The sequence below is a fragment of the Trachinotus anak genome, unplaced genomic scaffold, assembly GCF_046630095.1.
Source record: "Trachinotus anak isolate AG129_WGS33_773 ecotype Australia unplaced genomic scaffold, CSIRO_AGI_Tana_v1 ptg000019l, whole genome shotgun sequence".
Lineage (NCBI taxonomy): Eukaryota > Metazoa > Chordata > Actinopteri > Carangiformes > Carangidae > Trachinotus > Trachinotus anak.
The window spans coordinates 16563996-16585514 of record NW_027273870.1 but is presented as its reverse complement, the minus strand read 5'-3'; the positions used below and the strand labels follow the sequence as shown (position 1 = coordinate 16585514).

At 41.9% G+C, this 21519-nt stretch overlaps 1 protein-coding gene across 5 annotated transcripts in view; it reads left to right on the top strand.

Annotated features, from left to right (window-relative positions):
• Positions 1 to 21519, top strand: part of slit2 (slit homolog 2 (Drosophila)) — a 90954-nt gene that overhangs the window by 43863 nt on the left and 25572 nt on the right. For all 5 annotated transcript variants that reach the window (XM_071504458.1, XM_071504456.1, XM_071504457.1 and 2 more), the window contains 9 exons: positions 10866 to 10937; positions 11974 to 12045; positions 12897 to 12968; positions 13243 to 13406; positions 13869 to 14007; positions 15741 to 15812; positions 16008 to 16079; positions 20076 to 20147; positions 20420 to 20563. In XM_071504458.1, the coding sequence (XP_071360559.1) occupies positions 10866 to 10937; positions 11974 to 12045; positions 12897 to 12968; positions 13243 to 13406; positions 13869 to 14007; positions 15741 to 15812; positions 16008 to 16079; positions 20076 to 20147; positions 20420 to 20563 (879 nt within the window). The remainder of the gene's footprint in view (positions 1 to 10865; positions 10938 to 11973; positions 12046 to 12896; positions 12969 to 13242; positions 13407 to 13868; positions 14008 to 15740; positions 15813 to 16007; positions 16080 to 20075; positions 20148 to 20419; positions 20564 to 21519) is intronic.

The window sequence follows — 21519 nt, the reverse complement described above, 5'->3', positions numbered from 1 at the left end:
GCTAGCCTGTGATTGCCAGGAGCTGGCAAACACAGGGGTGGGGGAGGTGGGGTGGGGCGGGAGGGCAGGGGGTCTGGAGACATCTTGAATAGATTTGGAGCAAGACAAAGAGGAGGAGGTGGAGTAGTGATAAAAGAAAAGCAGAAACTATGCCTTTCTGCCAATTTGTTCTTTTTTTTAATCTGAATAGTACTTGGATTTCTTTCTGATGGCCACAAATGTTGTTCTTCCATCTTTTTGTCCTCCCCTCTGGCCCCCTCCCCTCCTTCTTCCTCCTCTCCATCCCCGCTCTCTCTCTCTCTCTCTCTCTCTCTCTCTCTCTCTCTCTCTCTCTCTCTCTCTCTCTGGTCTAAAAGCATTGTGCAGGTGTTGGGTCAGATATTGTAAACTGTCCCAGCTTCAACTCCCTCCCAGAGCTGCAGCGGCTGACTGATGAATCCCTCATTTCCCTAAACAGCCCCGAGCAGACGATTGACAAGATGTTCATTCTCACACTGAGTTCAAGTGAGAGGAAGGAAACAATTTCTGTCTCTAACATACACACAGCACACAGATACTGACACACACTTTAGTAGTGCCCGAAGGGAGAAATCTGATCGGCCTCCGCTCTTATTGAACTAGTAATGACTGTTTCTCATTGTGACTATAAATACATGTCCACCCACCTGTTTTAATGTGCATTTGAAATTAGCACATAAAGAAAGAAAATGGAAGGAAATGCCAAAGAAATGCCGAACTGTTGTGAACTTGACTGAGGTGGAGACATTTGCATATTAAGAAATGAAATTTTATCTGTCTAAAGCTTATTAGAAACTAGATTTTCAAAGAATCAAACTACATCATAGATCCTTTGTCTGTAGACCAGCTGGAAGAGGAAAAAGATGAGGAATAATGAAGTCATTTCGAAAAAGAAAATGCCAATAATTGGTATATGTGGACTACAAGAGATGTATGCGATCTGACAATAGGTAGGAAGAAGTAACAAGTGCTAAAAAATTAGGGCTCAAACAATAACTGGTGGTAAATTTATTGTTTAGTCAATTTAGACTTGATCTGCAACTGTTTTAATAAGTGATCAGGTGCTTATCATTCACTGTTTTCAGCTATTAAAATTAACATTTTGTTTTTCTTGGTCCTGTATGATAGTATACTGAATATATGTGTTTTTTAAGACAGTTGGTTGCACACAAAAAACAATTTAGATATATCAGTATATGGGTTTGGAGATTGTAATGAGCATTTTTCATGTTCACAACTTAAGTCTTGCAGGGCTTTTCAAAGTCTGACAGTGTGGCCCCCCATTTTGACAACCATGAAGAAAACTTTCAAATGTGATGACCTTGTGGGAAGTTCTGGAGTGGTGAAGAGCATCTTTATTTTGTCGTCCGTGCCCCCCTTGACACTTGACACAGTTTGAAAACCTCAGGTTTAGTGTATTGGCATCCTAACATTTGCTAGTTAGCGCTTAAGACAAAGTACAGCTGACATTGATAATCTATCTCAGTATCTGTGTGTGTGTGCGTGTGTGTGTGTAAGGAGGCCTCGCCAGCATGTCACTCCAAGCTGCTGGGTAAACACTAGGAAGGAAAGACAAAACCGCACACAGTGCTGAATTAAGAGACGTGTGTGTGTGTGTGTGTGTGTGTGTGTGTGCGAAAGTGAGAGAGAGGGAGAGTGTGTGTATGTGATTGTCTCTGCCTGTCTTGTCATGGTTTGTAAACTGTGAATAATGACACCAGGGTGAGTAAGTCATCGCCACTGCAGTCTTCTGCTGCCACACACACACACACACACACACACACACACACACACACATTTTTTATGCCTCTTTCCACTGATACACCACACAACCACTCATTCCTGATGTACAAACACACTCTTTCCCTGACCACAAATCACCTCTTTCGAAGCTCAACTGTCAATCACTGAAAGTGTTCTCAGAGGGGAAAAAAATGACCTTGATATTTCATAGTTGTTAAACTGTTTATGAGCTGTTCAGTTGTTTATTTTGATGCCGTCTCTGGTTGTTTGTTTACCACATTGAGCTCTACAAAACAGCAGCTGGGCTTTTAGCTTTTAATGAACAAAGTGTAACAGCATGAATCAGACTAATACAATGCAGGTACGGGAGGAGGCCTTACATGGTCACACTGTGTCTCTCGGCTCTCCACCTGCACTTAAACGCTTTACTTTTCATCCAGTGTTTCTGCTCCTCTAACTGAGCTGGACCAATGGATGACAGACTAGTAGAAAAAAAATGAATGATTGATGGATGAAAAGAGTGATGCAATGATTGAGCGATCAGGAGAACAGTGCAGCGATTGATGGATGAGGCAAATTGTGGGGGAGAAAAATAGATGGAAAAGCTAAGTCTGAAAATGACAAAGGATCGTTGGGCGCCAGATTGATACATTATCCGCTAGTGAGAGGGTTTTTTTTTTTTGTTTTTTTTTTGTAAGACGCTGGGGTTTCTAAATGGAAAGGAGACAGACAAGAAGGGAGGAGGCTGCTTCAGCTTATTGGGTCATGGAGTTTGTGGCAGATCAGGTCAAAGACGTGGGTGAAGAACTTTCTGACCTGGCAAGGGATGCAGACTGGGGCACACACACACACACACACACACACACACACACACACAGGCAAATGCACAAACCCACACAGACCCAGACACACATCCATATGCTGTCACTTTCTATTTATCTATTCTATTTATTATTGTATGGCAATGTAAGAGGCAAACAGGAAAAGGATATGATATCACTGACCAAGAGTTTGTCAGTGGTCTGGCAACACATCCAGTGGTGGTCATTTTAGTTGTGGTGTGTGTGTGTCTGTGTCTACATCTTGTGTGTGTTTTGGACACTCTTCCAGGGAAAGACTGCAATAAATTTGGTCATAGTGCTGAGCTGGTTTTAAAATTCACACACACAAACACACACACACACGTACATGCACAGAGAGAGAAGCACACACACATGCACACACACACATACACACACACACACACACACACCCTATCTCTCTGAGGCAGTGTGTAGGTGTTAGAGCTGGGCTTATTGACTCGTAGAGACGGAGACAGCAGCGAGCAGCGAGTGAACACACTGCTATCGGAATACGATTAATACTGTCTGGCTGATGGATTAGACTCATTACACAGGGAGCAGGGCAAAGGAGGGTGGTGGAGGGTGGAGAGGATGTGGGAGAGAGAGAGAAAGAGAAAGAGGCAGGGAGAAACAGAAGAGAGGGAAGGGACGGGATGACAAAGAAGGAAAGGGGAGAATCAAAGAGTGAAGGAGAGAAGTGTCGGGAAGGGGGCGAAACGTAAGGAGAAGTGTGGAATGGAAGGAATCGACAGAGGAGAGGGAGAGATCTAAGATGTGACATTCAAAATCTTTGGTTACATTCACTTCCTCTGTGTCAGAAATATCAAACGAGAATGAGGACAATGCAATCTTTAGAAATCAATCACGCTTTCTTCTTTGTGTGGCTGCACTCAACACTGTAACCACATGAAAGAGAATCCAGAAGAGGTTAAACTCCTAACTGACCAGCAGAGGGCGCTCCAAACGCAAAACAAAATGAATTATAGCCAATGTGGTATTTACGCACACAGACGAACGTACTTTCTTAACCAGCACAAGTCAGTAAGGGGCAGTACTCCTTTTTCTATAAATATATATAAGTATACTGTATATTGATAGTCTACACACACAGCAAGATGGAATTATTTTATTTAGTCACTTTGCAAGATTTCTCACTACGGCCATTTGTGTTTTAAGATTTTACTGATGATTGTTGCATCTTCTGAACAAAGCAGAACACTACTGATACAGTTATCAAATTTATGATTAGAACGAAGACACGAACAAGAATAAGGGTAATTTAGTTAGCCCAATAGTATTACGTCATGTAATCACATAACTTCTCAAGCTAATATCAGCTTGCTGCAGAAATTCAGTATTACTGTATATGTCAACTGATAAGTACCAAGATTGGCCTTATTACAGTGTATATGAAAAAACTGTTTGAGATCATTTAGAAACTGTTTTAGTTAGTCAGTTTTTATACACACAGAGTACAGGACAGGTTGACTGTAAAAAATTATTTAAAAAGAAAAAAGACTTTTGCATGTTACTGTGCGAGCAAGGTGTCAGTGTGAAGCATTCGTTTAAGACATGAGAAATACGGGTCGTGCATCTGTGCTAACAAATGTTAAAAACAACAAAAATATCGGCGAAGAACTTAACTGAAACCCAGCCATCAGTCATTTTCCAGTACTTTACAATCACTTCTGCACCGGGCGTTAGTGATGACCTTTGGCCACACAAATGTGAACATCAGCGATACCTGCAGTTCATCTTGTTCATTTGTCCATTGTTGTGTTGGTTTCTTCTTTGTATAATGAAGGGCTAAGCTCCATTATCACCAAAACCAGCTGTTACGGCCCGTTTCTGTGCAAGACTGAGAGGGTCTGCATGTATCTGAGCACTGATAAGAGTGCGGGCTACCCATATCGGTGAACTCATGTACATGTCGCACAGGACTACAAGAGACATCGGGATTTTATCACTTAACAATGGGTTCAGTCAGCTGCAAGTGTGTATGCGTGGATAAAAATGTTTCCAACAGCTGTGACATTTTACTTCCCTCCCTTTGCTAAAGTGTATCCTGAAATGATTGCAGAAAGACACAGGGAGCTGTGTTTTCTAACATGTAAGTCGGAGCAGCACAGGTGCACAGCGCAGTGCGACAGGCTTTTCTGTTGAGGCAGCTTTCAATCTAAATATCATCATCAGATGTTTAGAGGGAAACCATGTCCCCATTACTAAGAGCTTCTCAGCTCTCCTCATATGCAATTACTGCATTACTGCATGCCACTGTCTATTTCTTCTATGTGTGTGTGTGTGGGTGTGTGTGTGCAACAGATGTATTCCTCACTTGTCTATAATTACACGTGTAAACATTTCTGATGATGTCATGGTCTCAGACCGCTGACTAATCTGTTCCTGGGCTGGAAAGCAACGTAATCAGTCTGGTTTTACACATTTACACACACACACACACACACACACACACACACACAAACACACCAGCATACATGACCTTTATTTTTTCAGCTTTGTTATTTCACCAGTTCATTTTTCAAGATAGATATGATAAGACGTGTGTTGAATATGTTGTTTCCTCAGCAACAAGACGCTTGTGTTACAAGTTTCACAAGAGGCTTACAGCTGGCTTTGTGAAGAGCCCACTACAAAACCATTGGTAGCTGAAAGGAAAGAGCAGGAGCTATTTATGTAGGAAATCAGTAGGCAGAATGTAGCATTTCAACCAAGCAATTATCTTGGCTTTCCTGCCTGTTTTCAGAGTTTAAAGGAGGAAACATTGCGAAATAAAAACTCCTTAGCAAAGCAGCAAGAAAAATAACAAAGCTATTGCCACAAGAGATTTTGTAAACTGAGCTCTCTGTAATGCTACATACTCATAGAGGCAACAGACACACACACACACACACACACACACACACCTTCTCTGGCAGACTGCCATCCTGGTCGAGAGACAGGCACACTCAGGCACACACCGGGGACATCCACTCTGTCAAGTCAAAATGTCCCCTAGGTGTCCACCCTTGTCCAGTAACCATAGCAACCCTCTTACCTGGCATTTAAAGTATGTGTGTGAGGCGTGATGGGGAATAAGGGAAACAGACAATGAGATGGGGAAGAGAGGGAGAGTGAGGAGGAGGACTACAGATTTGTCATTCACAAGCAAAGTCAATATTAGTTTAGAAGAGACTGAAGGAGGAGGTTGAAAGACCAGGCTATCTGTGTGTGTGTGTGTGTGTGTGTGGGAGGGCGTGTGTGATTCTGCATATAAACGCCGTCTCTTCAAAGAGGAAACAGTGAGAATAATTTTTGATGATCATGTGCATGCTCCGTTTTAAAATTCTGCCTCCCAAGATTTCCAGGACACATAGACTTTAAAACCAGAAACATTATGATTCACCATCACACACACACACACACACACACACACACACACACACACACCAGCCACACACATTCCTCCACATTCCCAGGTGCCAGTCCTGGCCCAGTGTGTTCAGTAATCCTCTGCATTGTCTTCAGCAAGCCTCCTCTCCTCCCTCTCCTTTCTCCCCTCATCTCCTCTCTTTTCTTTGCGAGTCTTTCTCCTCCTAATTGCTCACAGAAGTGTGATCTTTGGGGGTCCACCTCATGGCTCACAATTCCAGTCTCATCTTGGTCTTTCTCCCTGACCGTCTTCTCCTAAACATCTTCTCCTAAGAGTTTCAAACACCATCTTCTGCATTCACATTTTCTCCCTTTCTGCCTTACTTTTTATTCCCTTTTTCCTTTTTCTTTTTTCCTTTTTGACTCTCTCCAGCTCCTTCTTTGCCCATTCACACGTTCTTATACTTAATAGGATTAAGGTCTCCGAAAGGGATTTGAACAAGATGATTAGTTTACTGCTCTGCCAACTCCGACCCATACCCTGCCACACACAAACACAAACAGACAACTCGTACATGGATCCACGGGAACCCACAGTTTGCTGGACCTGGGAAGAATCTTGTGGCAGTGGTTCTTGTACAAAAGAGGTTCAGAAACTGTATAACAGTAGGTGAGAGAGCAAGTGAGTGAGTGTGTGTGTGTGTGTGTGTCCAGTGTGAGAGAGAAAGAGCAGGGAGGAGGGGTGCATGTGTGAGAATTGAGTGCTGCCTCTTTCATGCCCAGGTCTTCTTAGACACGCAGGGCGTCAAAAGCCCCTCTCACACTGAAAAGACCCTTTAGAAAAGCAGCACTAAGCTCTTAACACTGGAGACCTGACTCTGTCACGCACACACGAGCGCGCGCACACACACATACACACAAACATATCCTGGGCCACCAGAGGTGAGAAAAACAGACACATGAAGAAGGTTGTGTCCACAGTGAAATTCCTAAACAACATTCAAAAAGCAGGTAAATCTCTAATTCTTCCTCCTCTTTGTGTCAGCGAAGAGTAAAATTGTGCAACACCACCAGTATCTGGTCACTCAGCTGAGTCTCAGCTGTTTAAACCTGTAGCCTGTCCTCTCCTGTTCTCTATGGTCACTTATACTGTGTGTTGATGCAGCCAAACTCACAGTTTAGTTGTTCACAATACACAATGGCCCGTTTGTGTCATAAAACAGGGATTCGATGGCGGCTTATATATGGATTGTGGTTAACAAGGGCAACACTGTCCATCATTGGTGCATTCACGTGTCAACCAAATCACATAAAGATTGCAAAGTCATCTATACTGACAGCTATAATGACATCTAATATGTGTGAGGCTTGGAGGCAACAGAAAATTGGTCTCTTAACATTACTGCAGTGCGGCCCCAACCACAGGATACGTCACTGCTTTCTAAAAGATCAATTTGCCCCTCTACTCTGCTCAGTTTGTGTGTGCGTCTGTGTTTGTGTGTGTGAATGCAATATGTAAAGCATGTTGGATAAATATCATAAGCAGTGTGTAGCATTCTGACTGTGTTTAAATCTGGTTCCCCTGATTTTCATCATGGATTTGTGCTCTCAATTGTCAATTTTCAGCTGTGTGCGTGTGTGTGCGTGTGTGTGTATTTTCACTTTCAGAAAGTTCTTAACTTAGCAGCATGATATAGTTCCTGTGAGTCTTTAATACCTCCGGCCTCTTCAAACACACACACACACACACACACACAGGGCTCAGCAGGAGCCTCTTTTAATGAAGGTAACCTCCCAGTTTAGGCACAGGGGCAGAGGTGATGGGTTAAATCTTAGGGAAGTCCAAAAACAAGACCAATTTAGGAAAGGAGGAAAAGACACAGAGAGGAGGATGAAAAGGGAGAGATCAAGGGAGAGAAATTCACAGAGGGAGAGAGACAGAGAGGCAGAAAGTGGTGGGAGGACGCCCACCAAATGATTTAGCTAAAGATGAAATTGAATCAGGTGCCTTGACGCAAACTGAGTAAGAAAATCCACTCCTAAATCTCTAAGAACTCAATTTCCTACTTGGGGTAAAACTTGTTCACCCTCTCTCTCCCCCCTCTCTCTTTCTCCCTCTCTCTCTCTCTCTCTCTCTCCCTCTCTCTCTCTCTCTCTCTCTCTCTCTGTCCCCCCCCCCCCCCCCCCCCCCCCCCCCCCCTCTCTGTGGTGGTCTGAGTGATGAATAGGGTTTAGAGTGGCCTCCTGCACTTCCTTAACAGCCCCACACTAACCCAAACTGCCAATCACATGTGTATGCATGTATGTCTGTGTGCATGCATGCACACTGTCTCTCTCTTGTTGTAGATCACAGGGACAGAGGGACATGAAAAAATCAATCTCCAATCATCTCAGTGCTTCAGGAGATAAATGTTTATGTAAGACACAATCAGACACACACACCCACATCCACCCACACAAACACACACGCACACATATATACACACACACACACACACTGTGCTTATGCACAACTCCACCTCTCTCCTATGTTGTTTACCATAGCTGCATGACTAGAATTGCAGCAGAGCAGTGTGTGCTGTATGTTCCCAAGTGAACATGTCGAGTGTGTGTGTAAACACACTCTACCCAAGGTTAGTTGACCGTGTGCTGTCGATTACAGTGAGGTTTGTGTCCGGCTTAAAATGGAGATATACAAACTGTCAGACTGTCAACTCCTCACATATGACACATTAACAAGTTTTTACTGATTTCTACAGCCGATAGGCAGATGTAATGGATGCTGCCCATGTAAGTGGAAGTTATACGTGTGTGTGTGTGTGTGTCTGTGTGTGTGTGTGTAGGGTTAAGGAGCACTCTCAGAGTATTTGTTTGGTTTTAGAGTTCCAGTGGTTAAAGGAGCACAGCTGTTTTCCAAACCCCCCTGGTCCTGTAAAAACAGTATCAGGAAACACTATACTTGATTCAGATCAGCGGCCATGTGTGTGCGAGTGTGTGTGTGTGTGTGGAGAAGCACACGTGTGTTTGTGTTGTGTGTGTAAAACAGCAACGGTGAAGCTTCTTTTTTTATCTGCCCCTGTTTGTAAAGCCTGATGAACTTAATGTATGCAGGAATGCACAGGGGCACATGTGTGTACGTGTACAACTGAAATTAAAATGCTTTATTTATTTGTTAATTGGTTTATTTATTAGAAATTCATGTTTTGTATTTGTTGCACTCATCAATTAGCATTGGGGGAGCATTGGAGAACCCTGCATATAGTGAGTGAACACATTTTACAGGAGCTGCAGGTAACATTGATTTTGCCCCTCATAATTTCCCCATAATTGCCCAAGGTGATGTCATCAGCTTGACTGTTTTGTCCAAAATCCAAAGATGTTAAATTTTGTATCATTTGAAACAAAGAAACACAACAAGTCCTCACATTTGAGAGGCTGGAACCAGAAACTTTATTTAAGCCATCATCAAAATCATTGTGATCTTTTTTTGTTGATCAACTTTCGATTAATCGTTTCAGGCTTGGAGGCTAAAGAGGTGTGCACGTTTACTTTTGGCCGCAAAACAACAGTTTTGTCATTTCAGTTGGACATTAAGGCTACAAAAGATAATCCTCGTGTAATCCTGTTGCTGACCTGTGAATGATGTGACTTCATATACAACAAATGACTTCAGATGCAGGTTTAGAAGCAGCAGGTGGAAGCGCAGGCGATGGACGATACCTGCAGCGCTGATTATACAAACACGATCACAGCCACAGGAATGTGAGGAATGTGGCTGGGCTTTAGCCGTTAGCCGATTAGCATGGTGGAGGTCACGGCGCCACAGTTGGGGTCAAGAGCTGGAAGGTCAAGGGTGAAAGGTCAAATAGTCTGTCTGGATTTTTGGTCTGTATTGGCGGCGGACAACGCACACACACACACACACACACACACTGACAAACACACTGAGACACCAGTTAAGATGTTTCTCTTGTGTTGAGTTGTTGACATGATATAGCTTGATTTTTTTAGTACCTGCATTCTACATCCTGTACTACATCTTCATCCTCCAGACAGCTGAATTCATTCTTGTTCCTCATTTCACATACGTAACTATTTGTGAGTGTTCATCCTTCAGCACCTACGTGTGTGTGTCCTCCACTAAATCAAGTTGCTATATCAACCATTGATAGAATGTGTTTCACTTGGCTTCAGGCAGCAGATTTAGTCTATGCTAGACACCTGTTCATGTATGTGACTGTATTAATGTACTCATGTGAGTGTGCATATCTACGTGTGTATGTCAGTGACTGCAGTAAATTTAGTGTGTTTATTTTTGTTTCTTTTTTTTCTTCTTTTGCTTTATTCCAAGCACTGGCTTAGTTAAAGTGGCTGAAAATTAAATCTCTGTAAACCCCAGTGCTCATACTCACACACTCACACACACACACATTCATCACTCACTCCTTAAAACCAGAGGAAGGGGAGAGGGGGTGGTGGGGGCGAAGGGAGAGATGAGTGGGAGTGATGAGAGGAGGAACGGAAAGCTCTGAGGGAAGAGGAGGTCACTAGTGCCCCCTACAGGTTGTTTAGGCATTTAAACCTTCTTACACCTGACTTGAATGGATGTTCAAAGCAGACAATTGAATTGCGTCTGGCTCCGGGTTCGTGGACACTTGTCAGAGGGAGTGTTTTTTGTGTCACTGAGAGATGAATAGAGACAGCTGATTGTATTTGGCAAAGCAGTGCTCTGTGTGCAAAGAACTCAATTTTGCAGATGATCTGTCTCGCTCCGAAGTTCCCCCGGTGCATTTTGGAGATTACATCAAGTACTTTTGCTGCAACGACTTAACTCTCTGCCACCTTATTTCTCTTTCCCCCACTTCCTCTCTACATCTCTCTCTCTGTGTCCAGTGATCTCAGTGAGAACCAGATTCAAGGTGTTCCAAGGAAAGCCTTCAGAGGAGCTGTGGAGATTAAGAACCTGTAAGTGGCACTTGGGCAATACTTTCTGTGTATGTGTGTGTGCATGTGTGTGTATGTGTGTGCATGCGTGTGTGTGTGTGTGTGTGTGTGCATGCGTGTGTGTGTATGTGCAGGCACATCTGTCACTTGCTTTTCACGGTGTTTGCAAATGTGCACAACCCCCATGTGCTTGTGCATCAATATTTCATTGTGTTAAATGTCATGTGCCTCCTGCTTGTTGTATAGACTGGCACCGCTGCTCGTTAGCAGCTGTGTGTGTGTGTGTGTGTGCATGTGTGTGTCACTAGCATTACTGTTGTTTCCTCTCTTTGTTTTGCTTCAGTCATGGTTATGATGATTGAAGATAATTGTTGGTCATTTTGCAGGTAAAGTAATTGCCCAGCAGTAATTCTATAAATATGGATTTTTTTTTTAACTATTTTGCTGCATCCTGGGTTTTTTCCAGATCAGATAATTTTTTTTAAATGCCTTCTAATTATTGTAAAAGGAAAGGGCAGTGTGTGTGTGTGTGTGTGTGTGTGTGTGTGTGTGTGTGTGTGTGTCCATGAGCATGCGGGTGACAGCACATGATTTACTGTCTTTATGTCTTAATTAAATTGTTTCAGCAAAGCGATTTTGAGAAAGAGAGAGAGAGAGAGAAGTGAGAGAAGGGGGAAAGAGGTGAAGAGCAGCGCATACAAATTAGACGTCAGATTGAAGAGAGCAGGAAACGAGAATGGATCCAGAGATGGATACGTACATCTAAGAAGAACAAAGAGCTCAGGAGACAGAACTAAAGCGAAAGAGAAAGTGAATGAGTCTGAGGGAGACACTGGAAGGTTGTCGGTGACTTTGGCCGGGGGAGTTGGTGCATTTTCATCTGTAGCTGGCTTAGCTTGAATTTCACCTGAAGATATACTGTAAGACACCTTTACAGCTTCCTCTTTTTTCTTTCTTCTGTGTGTGTGTGTGTATGTGTATGTGTATGTGTATGTGTATGTGTATGTGTATGTGTATGTGTATGTGTATGTGTATGTGTATGTGTATGTGTATGCAGGCAGTTGGACTACAACCACATCAGCTGTATTGAGGATGGAGCTTTCCGAGCATTACGTGACCTGGAAGTGCTGTGAGTACCTGTTTATTCAGTCACCCTGCTAACAACAGTGAGGACCTGGTGAATGATGGAGACTAACAGCAGTGGGATATGGAGCAGCTCATATCCTCGTTGACCTTTAAAACACTGCATTGCCTGTGCAGCTTTTGAAAAAGGACGCTTTCACACACACACACACACACACACACACACACACATATATATATATATATATATATATATATATATATATATATATATATCCAGAAATGACTCAACGACCTCTCCTCTGTCCTAAATTCAGCCTGTTGATGTTCTTAATGACAGATATTAATTTTCATTATATTGTGAGACAAGTGCAGATAGCTGGGATTTCAAAGTTAATCAGTATTTTAGATGGGGAGTGGGGATAAAGATATTTGCTGTAGACACACAAGGAGTTGTGTAAATACTGAGCTGAGTTACAAGGCAGGTCAACTTCACTGTCACTGTAATTAGTTAGACTTATTTGTATCACTGTGAATTGAGAAAGGCTCACTTTTTGATAGGTTAACAAAAAAAGATGACAAGAGATCTCAGTTGGTTTTAACTGAAGGAGACAGCTGTTAAGGGAGGTAGTTAGAAAGTAGCTACACTGTCGGGTAAGAGACAAACATGTTTTGTAGTTAACAAGGCACTGCTTTCTAAAAGATTAATATGAAAAGACATAACCTCTCAGCAGAGTTAAAAATTACACAGATTACATGACTCTCAGCAGTTGAGTGCAAGCAGACCCTACTGTGCTGACTAAGTCACTTCTCTGTGTCAGTGTGCAACAACCCTGTGATGAAAATAGACCACTGAATCCATACAGCCTTGTGCTTTCTGCTCTTTTCTCTCCTCAGCACTCTCAACAACAACAACATCAGCCGACTGTCTGTGGCCAGTTTCAACCACATGCCGAAGCTCAGGACCTTGTAAGTGGCACCGCAGAGTATTTTGTCCACATTACCTCCCTGAGGGGAGGGATCCCTCTCATCTGTGCCCGGTTGTGCAATTGATTGATTCACCTGTACTTGCACTTCTCCCCTCCTCCTCCCCACCCTGCTCCTGCTTCCCTCATCCTCACATATACCTGTTCTCGCCACTTGTCGATCCCCTCTTATATGTGATCCCCGCATACTCCCGTCCCCTCTTCTCCCTCCTCCTCCTCCTCTTCTTCCTCTCCCCACCGCCTCCTCTCTCCCCTAGTCGCCTGCACTCCAACAACCTGCAGTGTGACTGTCACGTGGCCTGGCTGTCAGAGTGGCTGCGACAACGCCCCCGTCTGGGTCTTTACACGCAATGCATGGCCCCGCCACACTTGAGGGGGCACAACGTGGCTGAGGTGCAGAAGAAGGAGTTTGTCTGCACAGGTAGGTTGAGGTGCAAGAGGGTGGGATGTGATGTATGTGTGCAGTTCATCTGCTTGCTGTTTTAAAGTGGCAAACCCATCTTTTGCTTTGTCTCGTTTGCTTTTTCTTATTGTCTTTTGCTCATGCTTTTCAAGATTGGGACGAAGGCAAGTATTCATCTTCCATGGCTTGGCTTCACTTCAACCTCATGCCCTGCATTTACTGTAATATGTACTGATCTGTTTTGTTTTTCTAAAACATTTTAGATGAAAGAGCACTTAATGCAAGAGTACAAATGACACTGTTGATAGACAAGGACACTATCAGAGTTAGGGACAAGCATCTCTCTCTCACTGGCTGCTGTTTCACATTTTGAATTTTTCTTCACCGATTTCTGTCAGCTGCAACATCCTTCAGCTTTGGGATTCACACCAAGCATAATCTATTATCCACGGATAATATCGGCCCTCTGTCTCTGTGTAGGTCACCAGTCGTCATCATCTTCCTCCTGCAGTGTGTTACAGTGCCCAGAGTCCTGCACCTGCAGTAACAATATTGTGGACTGCAGAGGGAAGGGACTAACAGAAATACCCACCAACCTGCCTGAGACCATTACTGAGATGTAAGACACACATACACACTCACACACACCTGCCTAATGCTACATGCATACACATCCGCTCTTGCACACAGGCTTCTGTGTACACACTCGGTGCAGTGATATTTCTCCTGCTCTTTCACTCTGCGTCTCCCCAATTTCCTGCTTTGTCTCTTTCCACCTTTCTGTTTCACTACTTCTCTTTCTCTGTGCAGTGGAATAAAACCACACATCTGTGAAATGAGAAAGCCTGGTCATGCAGCTCTTCCCTGCTTAAGAAAATAATGAAGGGATGAGTGATGAGGATGAAGGAAGAATCAAAAGATTAATTTGAAGGACAAAAGAGATCATATCTCTATTTAAAAGGAGGAATCAGGAAAAGAGGAAAGATTAGAGCCAGCACATTTAAAATGATTAAGTACGAAGCAGAGCTATGGACTTGAGACTTGAACCTGAGTCAGACCCAAGTCACATGAACGAGGACTTGAGACATGTCTTGGACTAGACTGCTCTGAGCCTCGACTTGTGTGCAAAAACCGAGGCAGGCCTTGTTGAATACATGTTGACTGTTTAATTACAAGGTCTAACCATTAGGAGGAATTCATGTGAACTCCATAAAAACCCTGTATAACAAAGCTTTGACCGGAAAATGTTAAAATGTCATGTCACGGCCTTTCAAAAACCTTTCTTATTCAGACCTGTGACTTAACTTTGACTTGTCTCAACTGACTTTGAGACTTGACATTGAATTTAAGAGGTGACAATAATATGTCCTCCTCCTTCTGACTTGAGACCTGCTTTGTTAAGACTTGAGACTTGACTTACACTTGTCTCAACTGATATTTGACTTGACTTGGACTTGCCCCGACTCATTTAAAACTTGCTTTGAAAAGACTAAAACTTGACTTGGACTGATGTCAACTGATTTATGAACAGTCTAAAGAATTACATGTCAAGATTTGGGCATGTCATGATTTTAGACTTGACTTGACACATGCTACGACAAGACAAGACTTGGACCAGTGTCAAATGGCTTGAAACTTGACATGATTCCTGCTTTGACAAGGCTTTAAGACTTGACTAGGGATAGTCGTGTCTGGTGTTTTGATACTTGACTTGCACAGTGTTTTGGCAAGAGTTTTGTTTGACTTAGAGCACATAAATCCAGAATACAATACAATACAATAAAATACAGAGCTCCTGTGCGACCAGTGAAACATTTTAGCACTGAGGAAAGGACCGGAGTGGAGCAGAACAGAAGAGAACAGCAAATGAAAAACAAACTCATTTTAGGGAAATGTTTCACAATCGAGTGGTTGGTTTGCAAATCATGTTCCACCGCCTTTCTTGTCACGGTGACTGAACATGTGAAATGTTTAGAGAACGGCTGTTTGGGTCTGTTTTCTCTTTTGTTTGCCCCTTGCCTCTCTCTTTCTCTCTCCTGGCCTGGCTTGATTTGTTTGGGCCTGACTGACGCAGAGTCTGACTGGCACTTAATGGAACACTGCCCAGATAGTGTGTGTGTGTGTGTGTGTGTGTGTGTGTGTACATTTCACTGTACACATGTTAAAGGGGGCAAAAGATCAGAGAATTGTGACAGACTTTGGCACCGGTCATCAAAGCGCCTTATCTGGAAATGTTCCGCTTAGCCAGAGGCCCCGGGACAGAGCAGCAGTCAACGATACAGCAGCGATGGCTCTGTGATAGGGGAATGTTAATGTCTCTCCTCAATGGTCTGTGTGTATGTTTGGTTCCAGCCGACTGGAGCAGAACGCCATCAAGGTGATCCCAGCTGGGGCCTTTTCTCCTTATAAGAAGCTGCGCAGGATGTGAGTAGATGAGGAGATACATGCATTGTGCACACTGTCAACGATACACAAAAAACTTCTGTTCCTGTCCTGTTTGTGGCTTGTGTTGACCTTTGTGTTTCACTTTCTGTGTGTCTCTCTCCCTCACTGACTCTGTGTCTGGTTCTATGCCTCTCTGTTTCTTGTTTCCTTTTCCTTTTGCTCTGTTCCTCACAGAGACTTGAGTAACAACCAGATATCAGAGCTGGCTTCAGACGCCTTCCAAGGTCTGCGCTCCCTCAACTCTCTGTGAGTATTGTGTGATATGTTTGTATTTAAGATGCAGTATACACAAAACATCACAATGCAACTCGCATGAGGAATATCGGACGTCTAACTCTTCCAGAATCTGTTCAACCCACCTTGATGTTTATTTATCATAACTTGTGTTTTGTTTTTGTAGATTTAGTCACCACTTATACCTGTTATGTGAACACTGTATATATCAAGTTAATTTCTGAGATCTGGGAACACAACAAAGTGAGCAAAGAGGCAGTCGAACTATCAGGCAGGTTTTCCACATGCCAGAAGTTTAGCCACGCAAATCTGAACGCAAAGGCGTCCTAGGCCCCATTGAAGGACCGCCCACTCAACTGATGTCCTCTGCATTAATGTTAGTGCCTCTGGACTGTTTTGAGTGAGTTCATAAAGTTTTACCCAAAATGACTTTGGCTGTGCCTAGAATTCCTCCCTATTTACTATGTAGTGCACTAGATTTACTGTCCGCAATTTCGTTTGCACATACGAGTGTGTGAATGCATCTATTACAATGCATTCCACTATAGATCGAATAAAGTAATGTCCATGACACAAATCCCACAATGCAATGCTCCATATTTTATAGATATAGCAGAGTGATACCGCAAAATTATAATGATTAGTAAATGTACAAAATCTCAATAAACTGCTAAACTATTTAGTGTATATTATCGTAGGTGGTAGTGAATATGTGAACAAGGAAGTGGTCTTAGGCGCAGCCCTTGTCAACTTTTGCTCTCATTCTTAAATCCTTTTCACATATAAAAAAGAAACACTCCATTAACTAAGGGACCCATACCAAAGGATTCGTTTTAATAATAATTTTTACTTCATTTTCTGTTCCATAGTTTTTGCTAACCTCTCAGTCTTTAAAAAATCAGTTTTTTCCCTCTCTGTCAAACACCAAAGCAGTTCAATTCAAAACAAGAATACCATCTTAAAAGACATTTCAGGTGTACTTTTGGTGGCTTTCTCTTGGGCTTAAATCTCGGGTCGGACCATCTGCTTTGCGTGTGAAGCTTTGCGAAGGAAGACGGAGAGAGGAACAGGAGAGGGAGTGACAGATGTAGAGTTATTTCATGAAGGAGTTATATTAAGGTCTCGTCTCTCCAAAGTCAATAATTCATAAATGCTGAATTGCTGAATGGAGGCTTTTGCCACCTCATTACACATTCACCACAGAGAGAATGGGACACACACATTCATGCTGACACACCACATACAGTATGGCTTTCACATTAAGCTGCACTGTGCGTTCATTGTGTGTCAGTGTTTAGTTAAAAAAAGATGTAAATGAGCCATCGATCTTGTGCTGCTGTGTGGGTGTGTGTATGTGTTTGTGTACTTACTTACAAGTGTACCTCCCAGTCATTACACACTCACCAACAGTGGACCAGTGAGCCAACAAGGGACATTTTGAAGGCCCACTGTTGGTCATGCCTTAAATCATGCTATAATTATTTCTAAAGCTCTGTTTTCAATTCATTTTAATTTTCAACAGCAGGTGTTTGATATTACAGTTCAAACTGAGCATTGCCTCTGCAGGTGGGAGCAGGGATTTTAAGGACTCGTTCGCATATGTTTTTTCACACTCCTATGCCAGTAAGAAGACCCTTTATGATGCCGGCTTTGCTTGTTTACACTAAACCGAGCAAAGCCAGTATAATGCCGTCCCAGTGTGTGATTTTTCCTGCCGTCATTGTGGAATCTGAGGCATTACATGTAACTCAACCGCATTATCGTTGCCAACTCTCCCTTTTACACAGAAATCGATTCAGCTCTGTGACTGGAATAAAGGCAGAACCACCCCCCGTACTGTATTTGTACCTTTTATACACATTGGCGAGGTGGAATAAAGATGCAAACATTCCCGCCTAAAGAGGGCTAATGACTTGCAGCTCCTGTATGGCTTGGAGGCCTACATGGGCAGCAGCACTGTGGAGGCACAGAGGGTTATGAGATGGAAAACCACAAGCAGCTGAGGTTTTACTGAGACATGAAGTTACAACAAGGTTTTTTAAGGTTTTTGGAACTATGATAAAACACTAGTACTAAAGTAGTCAGTACTATATTAGCATGCTACCTTAGTACCTGCATACACTGCATACACTGAATACACTATAGTTATCAATTACATTTTTTAAATGATTTTCTAGGTAGTTGCCTTTTGGCCACTCTTGTTATTAGAGTGCAACACGGCATGATCATGTTCACAGTATATGTCAAAGCAAGATGTTAAAGCGTTAAAATCAATACAGGTAAATGATGCATTTTTGAAACACGTGAAGAAAAGCCTTTGTACATGTTCATGTCACAGTCTATGAAAAAAAAAAACAATGCAATTTCTTTTTTGTTTTTTCAAAATGACTCAAAATAGTGTAGTCTCTGTATATATGTGTGTGTGTGTGTGTGTGTGTGTACGTACACGCGTACGTGCTGATACGTGTGAGAGACAAATGAAGCGTCCACTCCCCACATCGTGTGTTTCCCAACCTCAGGTCTCTCAGGGACAGCCACTCAGCACAATGAAATAAAAGCCAATCTAAAACACATGTCTTTAGACTGCCTACATACACAACTCAACTCAGCGTGGAGCGTAAAGATGACTGATAATGTGTGTGATGTGATGTGAGTGTGTGTGCGTCTAAGGTATTTGTTGGGCAAGGCAGTGGCAGTCTCAGCCTTGACCTGTTTGTGTATGTAATCTGATGTATTTATAAAAAGCTTTTCTCTGATAACGCCGTACATTCTTCACAGTGTAGCCACAGCCAGATTTGTGTAGACTTTTTTTTTTTTCATTGAGACATTCAGATGAAAAGTGTTCATGGCTAGTTATACTTTATGTCCTGACTGTTGACGTACAGCCAGGTGTTGGCACATAGTCAGAGTCGGTGTGTTTGTGTTGGTAGCGTTTTATTAATGTCTTACTTGGAAGCCAAAAAAGAAAGAGAGAGTCTTATCATCCTTGATTAAGGGCTTTTAATTTACTTAATGTTTTTCTTCGGATGTTTCTGTGTTCTCTTCAGTAAAGAATCTACTCTATTAATTTTATGCTGCATTCATGTAATGTTGGCAGAATTGGAAGAACTGTAAAACCTCCTATTAGTCTTATTTGGGAGCATTCAAGCCTCATTCCAAGATGGTTACACCCATCATTAGGCCAGTAGTCACACCAGATAAGTAGCTTAAGTTTGCTATTTTTATCAGGTTACATATTTGTATATGCAGTGGTGGGAACTAAGTACATTTATTCAAGTGCTGAATTAAGTACAATTTTGATGTACTTTACTTGATTATTTTACTTTATCCCACAACTTGTTACTCAACTCCATTTCTGAGGGAAATATTGTAGGCTTTATCCCATCACATTTATTTGACAAGTACAGTTACTATTAACTCTTCAGATTTTCCATAAAAATCACATGATGAGTTTATGAAATACGAACTACGTAACAGTGTATAAGGTAGTTACATTCCACAATGAGTGTTTTTACTTTTTATACTATAAGCACATTTTATTAATATTTTCGTTCTTTTAACATTTTGAATGCAGGATTTTGACTTGCAATTTTTATACTCTAGTATTGCTACTTTTACTGAAGTAAATTATTTGAATAATTCTTCCACCACAATTTGTCAGACCAGAAAAAATTCATGGCTTAGAGCTCTTTTTTATTAAATGAATAATTTTTATTAGTGTTAAAACTACAGTGTAAATTGTTTTAGATGTAACTACAATTTCTCAGGCTGCTTATAATTAATGTCTGTTATAATGTGACATGAATAGTGCATTTGTCACACACATAGGAGCCACAGTTTTTGACTCCTAACAAGATGTTAATTTTATCTTATTCTAATTTTATCTTATTCTCTTCCCAGTAAATTTTTTTTTTTTTTTTCCTTTTGAGTATTAATATTATATAGTATTACGGGATAATATGTGTGGTCTTATTCATTACTGATTAATGCAGTGTTGGTTTTCCGCAGGGTACTATATGGGAACAAGATCACTGAGATTTCCAAAGGACTGTTTGAGGGACTGTTTTCACTGCAGCTATTGTGAGTAGACACACACACACACACACACACACACACACACACACAGAGTTAGTTGCAGCTAAGAGCTCACATCCGCAGCTCATTGATATTCTGCTGAGAAGTGCTTAGCTAAAACATTGTCATCAGAGTGAAGATATCATGATTAAAAGTCATCATCAATGACCTGTAACATTTGAAACACTTATCCAAGAATAATAACAGGATAAGCTTTCCTTCATCTCTTTCTCTCTCTTTCTTTCTATCTCTCTTTCTCCCTGACTTCTTTCTTTCAGGTTACTGAATGCTAATAAGATAGCGTGTCTGCGGGTGGATGCATTTCAGGACCTCCACAACCTCAATCTGCTCTCACTCTATGACAACAAGCTCCAGACCATCGCCAAGGGAACCTTCTCATCACTAAGAGCCATACAAACACTGTATGTACACATATGCACAGACATGCACAGCTCAGTGTGCACACATACCAGACTTAAACGTGGTACATAAGAAGGTGTGAAACTTGAGTGGCAGCTTGCAATCTTCATAACTGAACAACTGAAAACTTGATTATTTTCAGAATAGCACTGTAGTAAAAACTTCAGCCTAAAGAAAAGCACTTGAATATTGTCAGAAAAACAACCATCACAAACAATGGGTTTTAAAGTCCAAGATGTTTATGCATCTTGGACTTTCAGACTTTCTGACTTTTTCCAAAAAAAAATTGTACTTACAATGACTTAAAATGAGGATTACAATAACTAATTCTTCTTAAATCCACCATCTTGCACTGATGTTTTAAATTACACACAGAGCATTTTTTTAATAATGATGGTAGATACTGTATATCCTTTTTTACACCTTGAGGAGCCTCAACAGACTTTAACCTGACTGAACAACTTCTTGTTCTAGCCCTGAGCGGGGTGATCTGGGTAGATAACTAAAGCTCTGGTTTCCTTCACTATTTAGTGGATTCACATGGAAAATAAGTCACAAACTATCTCCCATAATGCATAGCACATCAGAGGCTGATTTATGGCAGTGTTCAAGTATTCAAGGCTGGACTTTTGCTTTAATAGATTTAAAAGACCCCGTCTTCATGTAACAGAAGCTAGGTTGATGTTAGGTGATGAACTCTGCCTGAACTTCTGTTAGACTAACAGGTTCATATCTTGCCAATACAAATGTGTTTGTGTGTGTTTCTTTTCACCCACACTATGTGACTGGTTAAGCATTATCAGTTGTTCCTATAAAAGAGAATAATGGGTCTTGGTTACAATATTAAACACATGGAGTGTACTGGCACTTTCCTCGTCATGGTTACAATAATAAACACAATTGCACTTATGGGGCGTTCAAGGTTTTGTTAGTTTAAGGCAGAAAAAGAACTTGGTTA